The sequence below is a fragment of the Alligator sinensis genome, unplaced genomic scaffold, assembly GCF_000455745.1.
Source record: "Alligator sinensis unplaced genomic scaffold, ASM45574v1 scaffold486_1, whole genome shotgun sequence".
In the NCBI taxonomy this organism is placed as follows: Eukaryota; Metazoa; Chordata; order Crocodylia; family Alligatoridae; genus Alligator; species Alligator sinensis.
Window position 1 is genome coordinate 2,051,913 of NW_005842053.1, and position 8,737 is coordinate 2,060,649.

Below are 8,737 nucleotides of genomic sequence, written 5' to 3' on the forward strand. Positions count from 1 at the left end.
GGGGCACGGGGGGGAGGCAGGGGCTCGGGCTGGGTGGGGCAGGCAGGTGTCCCCCCATGGTCCCCTTCTCCTTCTCCAGCCCCCCTCACCCTCTACTTACCAGCACTAGATCCTGGGTCCAGCTATCTGCAGCTGGCACGCTGGCTGCTCTGCATGGGCAGGCAGTGTGCTTCAGCACCAGGGTGAGGGCCAGCCACAGAGACACTTTGACTGCTACCAGAGCATCTCTGTGGAGGACCCAGCCTCCGGTTGCCTCAGGGCATGGCCCCACTTTTTTCTGCTGTGGTTTTTTTTATCTCTGGATATTCAGGGGTCTAATCTTGCCCCTGTGCTGCTAATTTGCAGCTAGGGAATGGTTTCTTGTTCCCGCACATGCCTCCTGTAGCATCTTAAAGGGGTTTGAGACGCACCTGCAGGCTCATCTGGATACACCCCGTATGTCCCAGAGATTATTGAGCATGCCAGATGGTGGGCACCATTGTGAAACTAGGAAAATATGGTTATTCTAAACCTGGGGTGAAAAGCAGGAGGTATAGAGACTAGCAAATTTCACAGCTGCAGTTCAACACCAATGGTAGTTCACTTAGGGAAAGTCTACTGGTGAAAAATCTTAATGTACCCAATCAGGGAGTTCTGTGAATTATTGATTGACCTAGAAATTACAGCAAAGTACACTAAAAATGCAATGAGATAAGCAAAGCAAAGCAACCCCCCCACACCCACCCAAAAAAAATTCTATATAGTGTAATACTTTAATAATAAAAAATCTTATTCCTTTTTTTGACTTGACTACATTTTAAAAACTTGTTGGTTTCCCTTTGGGAAAGAAGACATTTCAATTTAGGATCAAATTCTAAATTAAACCATCACAAAATGGTTTAGCTACTAATTAAAAAAAAGAAAAGAAAAAACAACATTTAGTATGTGAAGGAAATTATGCTTCCATTTTCTAATACTGTAGGGTAGGGATTGGCCCATAGGCCAGATCCAGGATCCTCCCTATAAATATAGGGCTTTGGCAGCAGTTGGCAGTGGGGAGCTTTGGCTGCGCTGTTCCAGTGTCACTGTGGGACTGTGCACCAGCTGCAGAGATGAGCAGCTGCCAGATCCTAGTGCCTACCCTCCCACCTCTGACTCAGGATGGGTTTTTCTGGCCAGCAAGCTGGAAAAGGTTGCCTGCTCTTGTTGCAGGGGCATCAACTGTTCCAAGACAAAGAACAGCTGTTGGAAAGAGCAATTAGTTCATCAAGGTGTTAACTTTGAAAGCTGTTCAGGCTACTTAAATATAGCAGAGCACAGTACTCAAAGCTCATCTGTGTCTCTCCCAACTATATAGTTGGTCCAATAAAATATATCCGTGACAGAAATTCTTGTAGTTCTAGATAATGTTAGGCTAAGAAACCACACGCAGCTGAATACAGTACTTTAACAAAACATTTAATTTTGCACAGATTTTCCTTGAGAGAGAGGACTGGGAATGAGAGATGGATTTTACTCTTGGTTCTGCTGCAGTCCTGGTAAGGCGCACATACTTTTTTTTGTTCCTTGGTTCCTATCTGTAGTTCTGGGTGAATAATACTTAGAGCACAAGAACAAGCTACCATGAGTCAAAAAAGTAGCACCTTTTCTGTGCTGCCCAAGTGGATGCTTTTATCCCATAGCAGATAAAATCCAGTCTCTGGCAACCTAGCCCTTAGCAAAACTATGGCTTGTTTGCCTTCATGTACTGTGGAGTGAGAGTATGCACTTGAGCAATTGCTGTAGGTTCGCTGATATACTGCAAATCTGTTTTCAGAGTGGGTTCTATTTGCTGCTTCATACATATATCCTCTCAGGTGTTAATTGCATTACTGATTCTTTCCTGAGAGGTTCAAAGACCTTCTCCTAGCTTCCTGTAGCTTTCTCCTAACACCTGAGGTGATAGGCAGGAATCCAAATTCCAGCTCCAAGAACTACTGCTGCCTCCTTTTCTTCACCTCTTTTTCTCCTCTAAATTTTGTTTTCATGCTTTGAGAAACTTTGCTTCCCCTGCTAGCTATTCCAGTGGAGCAGCTTTCACATCCAGTTCCAGCAAATTGCTTTATCACTTTCCCCATCAGTCAAAGTGGATACTGAAACAGTTTTAAAAAAAAAAGGGGGGGGGGGGGGGGTTTTTATTACTGTGCTCTGCTTACTTGATATCAGGATGACACCTGTTATTGAGGACTATATTGATCTCTACTACAAGGGAATTGTAGACTTTGTTGTTTTTGTAGTTGACCTGATTGCCTCTGCTGCATGCTTTTTAATTTTTTTGACAAATAGTAAATTAATTGAAAAATGAGTTTTGTGAGGATCACAATTATTCATGAATTCAGGATGAATAAAGGTTTCAGATTAATAATAGTAGGGGGGAAATGTCAACTTCTTTTATTTCTGCATTTTTTAGAGGAAGCCTTTTGCTTTGGAAATGGTGTTCCATTTTATTCTGAAATATTGTGTAACCAAATGTTTTCCTCTGTTTTAAAACAGCATTTCTTGTCTTAAAAGAAATTGTATGATTAAAAGAAAAGAACAAAAAGTGGTGGTGATGGCATTAGTAATGTTAGTGATAATGATAATAGTAGATTTAATAACTTGGAAGCAGAACAGAACATTTTGTGTGCTGAGTGAGATTTCCCAGACTGTCTCAAACATAATTTTTTTTCCCCCCATTTTTATCGTTTTGGAACACCCAGGACAATGATCGGATATGGTATTCAACAGTTGCCTCATTCCAATCTAAACAAAAATAGCAACAAGTTGACTATAAATCTTCACAAGATGATTTCTCTTCTTCTGTGCTTTAATTACCACTTACATTGATAAAATGTTGACATTTAAATGATCTATGTTGGCATCCCTCTTGGGACAAAGTAATCATTTAATATTTTTTGACAGAGAGAGAGCCCTGTTAATTTGAAGTTAAGCAGAAGGCAGGGCAAGGGGGCACCTTAAAAACTAGTTTTGTTCCAGGCTGTTTCCAAGCTGAGGCTTGCTGATCATTACTTGCTGATCTTTTATTTCTCCTCTGTCAAAGAAGTGGCTTTAGTTCCTTTTTTGGGAGGTCATTTCATCTTTCCCAGTAAAGTTGCCTATACCTATTGGTCCAACAACTCCAGTAATCTCAGAATCCACATGATGTCACACACTGTAATGCATCTGGCAGAGCTCGGTACTTCATCACAAGTATGAGTTATCACTTTTCCACATGAATTCGCTGGACTTGTTGAGATTAATCACTTTTAAACATAATATTATTTGAAATAGTAGATTTTTGTTGATGGAGTACAGTTTGCTTTCTGGTTTTAGGGCCAGCATTTATGAGAGTCAGTGGTAACTTTTCCTTTGATTTAAATGAGAGAAGGACTAGATGTATAGAAACTAAACAGAATATTGACTTCACATTTCCTAACTGCATTAGAGGACTTAATTATAAGGTGGTGTTTACTCCACATCAGGGTGAGGAGCCTCAACCTAAGGATGAATCATTCTCTTTTACTGTAATGAGTATGATTATCTTATTATACTTTTCATGGTGTATAATTTCTTTGTTGACACAAGAGGGTATACAACAAAAGACCTCACTCATCCAGTAAGTCCATGATGCTGAAATCGAGTTAATGTTTAAAATATTAGTCTGCACTGTACGAAAAAAGCAGAATTAAGTCTGACAGAAACAGACCATGGATGTATCTAGACGTATCAGACTATGAAGTTGTTTTATATTTAAACCAACATATGCAAAGGTTTTCAGTTTGTCTCCAGTGGTTCAAATAAGTAACAATTATGTTGCAACTATTTGAAAACCAATGTAAGATTATTTTCATTTTTGCTTTGCAACATATATCTCTCTAGGCCCTATCTGTACATGTCAGTTTAACTGTGGTGACAAGAAGTCAATTGTATTTATCCCCAAGGTTGATATAGTTGAACCAGTTTAATGTTTGCTTAAATCACAGATGCAAGACAAAGCAATTTAAGCAAAGATTAAACTGAATGAAATGTGTTTATGTTATGTGTTTATGTCAGTTTACCTACACAGTGTCATTAAGTCACCTAATTAAATGTAAGTTAAAAAGCAGTGCTAAGTCTTTAAGGCCCATCAAGATGATCTGGTATAGTTGTTACTGAAGGGGAGTCTATAAAATTGTGGCAGGACAGAATTGGGGCAATGGTATATCCTTGCTCAACCCTAGTTTTAAAGACAGATGGATTTGTCTCCAATCTGCTACAATTATGGTCATAGTCATCTGGTTGTGGAGAAGCCTCAGGACCTTGATGCATTTTTCAGGGTATTCAGTTCTTTCCATAAGGCTTCACAACTGATGTAGTCAAAGGCCTTAGTAAAGTCCAGTGAAGACTGTGGTGGTGCACCTTTGGGTGCTTGCTACTTGAAGAGCCTGAACAGGCTGTGAGGCAGCCTGCAGGTGACTGCAGAGCCAATCAGGTGGTCACATGACAGCCAGGAGGCTGCCTGATTGGAACAGAGCTGAGCAGCCAGAGAATAAGAGCAGGGCCTGAGGTACAGAGCCAACAATGGCTGCTGTTATAATATAATCCTGCTACAGAGCTGCTGCTCCCAGGAAAATCTGGAGGTCAGGGTAGAAACTATGAGTCTGGAGAAGGTTCCTAGGGACCCAGTGGGGTTCCAGGCCCCAAGGAAGTGGCCAGAGGCTTAGGGAAGAGTGAGGCCAGCCTAGGAAGGGGCTTACAATAGTATGGGCCTACTGAGGGGCTAGGCAAGCCCCTGATTAGAACTGGCTGGGACTGAGGCCAGGGGGCTCAGACAAGCCAAGTGGAATATAGGGCTGCCAGGTATAAAATCTTTGGGGCTGTAGGCAAGCCTGGTAAGTTGACTGCTTTATGGTGGGGCCCAGCCCTACTTAGTAGGGAGGTCAGCTGCTGCCAGATTATCTCTCTGAATCTCGACTGGTCAATGCAAGTAAGCATATCCAGGGGTCAAAAAAACCTGCAGGAAAAAAAGGTGGAATGGTGCATGCAAGGGCAGTATGCACCACTCAAAACTGGAGCCTGGACAGCTGGAGCTGTACTCCAGCTGCTGGCCAGGCTCCGCATGGCAGGATCACCACTGCTGCAGCCCTGGGAGGCCCCCAAGAGCCCAGGCAAGGCTTCTGGGTCCAGCAGAGTGCTGGTCCCAGCTTACCATCCATCCCATCCCTGGGGTAACCTGCCATGTGCCAGAAGGTATGTGGCATAGGTGTTCCCTCTGGACAAACAGTGGTGGCACAAGGTGCACCACTGCTAGTTGTCCCCAGGAAACCGAACGTCCATGCATATGTGGACACAGCCTTCAAGTTATTTCAAGACCCATCAATGAGATGTGGTAGAGATCAGGCTTGAGTTGAGGGACTGCTGCTGATTGGGGGGGAAAAAATGTTAGAGACTGAATAGTTATGTCGTCATAAACAGTACTCTCAACTACTGTTGTAGAAAATGATATGCCTCCTCCCTATACTCTCTGACTGTATCAAGAACATAGAGGCGCAGCATTGGCAGGGGAAAGCTTTAGCTGGCTTTATGGTAACCAACCATTTTAGAAGATGACAGTGCACGTTCACATAATTATTATCCCAAAAGAAGTGGAGGCATTGTACATCTCATCAGTGGGGAGTTCTAAATGCATAGGTTGAATAACACCCCCCACTTACCTAACTAGTTAGGAAAACACCTTCTTAAAGTTCATTTAGGGAAGAAGGGACCTTGATTTTTAAGGTCTTGGCTGTAAGATTTGCACACAGCCACTAGCATAAAGGCATGATATTATACTCTGTAAAATTACCCATTGATTTCAAAATACTTTATGAACATTACTTGGGAACATTTGGCCAACTTGTGCCAAAATTCAATCTGTGGATAATGGGAACTTAAGATAGATATTTAAAAACATTTGGTTAGGAATGTGATATATATATATTTTTAAATGGATATCCCATTTGAGACCCTAGTGTGGATACTTTTATACTAATATAAAGTACTTATACACTGTACTGGCTTTAAGTGCATATTCTCAGGACTAAAAATAGGCTATTGTACTTGTCCAGAGTAGGTATTTACCAGAACTCAGTGGCTAGGTACAGACAGTAAAAAAAGCCCAAGGCTGAATTGAGTCAGTCTTTGCAGGTTAGTTTAAACTGCACAGATTAAATTGAAACAGAAGTGAGCAGACATTTTTACCTTTGATTCAGGAAATGCAGCCACATGCCTGCAGTGGCTCAGGCCAGAAGCTGGTGAGTGCTACAGCATGGCTGTCTTGTGTTCACTTCCTCTTCCTGCTGCCCCCAAGGCCTTGGGCATTTGCAGTCCAGAACTACAGCAGCAAGACTCTGCGGAGTTGCTCATCACTTCCTTTTCCTGCTTCCAGGTGCCTGTGAGATTTGTAGTCCACAGTTGAAGCCAGCAGTAAGTTTGAGATGAGGAAGGGGTGTTTAACCACCCTCCCTGGCTCCAGCCCCTAGCTGGGGTTTGCTTGTTGGGGGCAGCTCCACCTCCCACCCCTATGACTGGGCTGCATCCCCAGCCAGGCTTGCCCCACCACTCTTGTCAGCCAGCCCTCAGTGCTCTAGCTAGGAGCTGAGGGATGGGGCCAGCCCTACTCTCTGGATCTGACAGTCCAGCCCAGCCCAGCTCAAGGCTGGAAAGCATGATGGGGAACTCTGATTTAACTTGAACCAGGAAGGGTCTGGGACAGAAATTTCACAAACTGGTTTGACCCAAATCAGTTAAGTCCAATGCCACATTCAACCAGGTTTATCTTAAACCAGTTTCAGCCATTTTGAAGCTGGTTTATGCGCACTGCGTTTCTGTTCTGCTACAGGTTTAAACCAGTTTCTGATCATTTAAATCAGTTTATGTGTAACTTCTGTCCCCGGCCAATGTAAATGGTGCTCATTACAGAAGCAGTCTGGACTATGTGCCCTCCCAACTTCCCCTGCTCAGGGCTCCTTATACTTCTAAAAGCAGCATTGAAATTGATAGGACCTCCTTCCTTCAGGGTTGCTTTAGAATCCCTGAAATGGAGAGCTCTCATCAACATCACCAATTTTGCAGTTAAAGAGAGTGGAATTATTACAATGTAGACAGTGGGGCCATAGTCTGTGTATTTAAATACCTGCATATTCCTTAAAAATTGGCACTATCTGGTGTTTGTTACAATGTAAAAGATAGGCCAAAACTAGGACTGGACTCCTGTTATGCATTTCAGGAATTTATACAGTCATTTGAAATACATAGGTGGATAATGTGTCAGTGTGGCTTCCTGCATGATAGTAAACTATGTTTGATGAAGCCCAATTGCAGCACTTGACCACATTCAAACTGAGGATTTCAAGACTAATGTATTTATAGCAATAAATGAAGATAAGGTAGTAGGAATGCTTGTCAAGTGGCTACAGTACACTCTTGATAACACAGGTGCTTGATTATGGTTTCTATTTTTGCTGGTGTAGAGGCAACATCCAGGATCCTCCCCTTCCCTGGACTCTTTGGCTCAGATTCCCACCACTGCTGTCAGGTTCCCACTGTTACTCCAAGCTCAGATTGGTATGGACTGTGGGGGGAGGGTTTGCCTTCCTTTGTAGGGGTGGGGGAGCTGGCTTTCTTCCTTGGGCTCTCCAGGTTGTTTTAACCACCCCTGCAGTAGCAGGACATCGGCTGTTGTTGTCCCCCTACTTTACCTGAGGCAGACTAGGGTGCAGCTGCTGCCTTTGTGATTCTGTAACAGGGTTGACTGTGTAGTTTTGACTTAGGAACAGGTTAAGACAATGATTTGTATGGGATGTTTTGGGTAGGGATGAACTACCTTGTCTTGGGGGACCTTCCAGCCTTACTTTTCTGATGCTATAGGCTGCTACTGTGAGCAAGGGCTCCAGGGTTTTGCTCCCCCTCTCTGAGCCTGCTCAGAGGAGATCCAGAGCAGTGATTCTCAGCCTGGGGCCCTGCAGGTGCCTCAAGATCCTTTCCAAGGTGCTGCACAGTGTTAGCATTGCTAGGTGTGCAAACATGAGGAACAAACTAAACCCAGAGGTTTCAAACCCAGTGTTAAACCCATTCCCACGTGCTGTGGACTTCCAGCATTCTTTGCGAGGGAAGGATTGCTGCATTCTTCTTCTGGAGTCGGAAAGAAGAGCCCAAAATGAGGAGCTGGAGTTCTTTGAGGGGTGGCAGGAGTCTAACAAGGGCTGAGAGCCACGGCTCTTAAGTGGCCACCATCAGGTGAGCACCAAAGCACCTGAGAAGTGCTGCCCAAATTACCGTGACCCATGGAGCTGAAGCAGGTGTACCTGTGTGGAGATACCTGCCTGTGCGTGGAGGGATGGTTCTGTGTGTGGCTGTGTTTGTGTAACGTTTCTGCATGTGGAGGGATCTGCTGGTGCATGTGTGGGTCTCTGTTTCTGTGGGTGCTTGTGCTTTGTGTAAGGTGTGCGTGTGCGCGCCTGTGTGTAGAGAGTTCTTCCCGCGTGTTTAAGCAGGGCAGGGGCGCGGGGAGCCGGCGGCGCAGCTCTGGCCCGACACAAGCACCCGGCAGGGTGGTGGCGGGGGCTACCCTGCAGTCGGGCTGCACCCGGCAAGGCGCGCCGCGGGGGCGGCGTCTCCCGGGGGAACCTGCAGGGGCGGTGCCTCGCGTCCCTCCACGCCCCCCCAGCCCGCGGGGCGGCCGGAAGTGACTGGTGACTCACCTGCTGGGCGGGCGCGGAGC

The 8,737-nt window shown here is 44.7% G+C and overlaps 1 protein-coding gene across 2 annotated transcripts in view; it reads left to right on the forward strand.

Annotated features, from left to right (window-relative positions):
• Positions 1-1,362: 1,362 nt before the first annotated feature.
• Positions 1,363-8,737, forward strand: part of CXADR (CXADR, Ig-like cell adhesion molecule) — a 65,533-nt gene continuing 58,158 nt past the window's right edge. The window contains exon 1 of one of the 2 annotated variants that reach the window (XM_006022915.3): positions 1,363-1,517. In XM_006022915.3, the coding sequence (XP_006022977.1) occupies positions 1,478-1,517 (40 nt within the window). In that variant the 5' untranslated portion in view covers positions 1,363-1,477. The remainder of the gene's footprint in view (positions 1,518-8,737) is intronic. The other variant, XM_006022914.3, reaches the window with a different exon arrangement.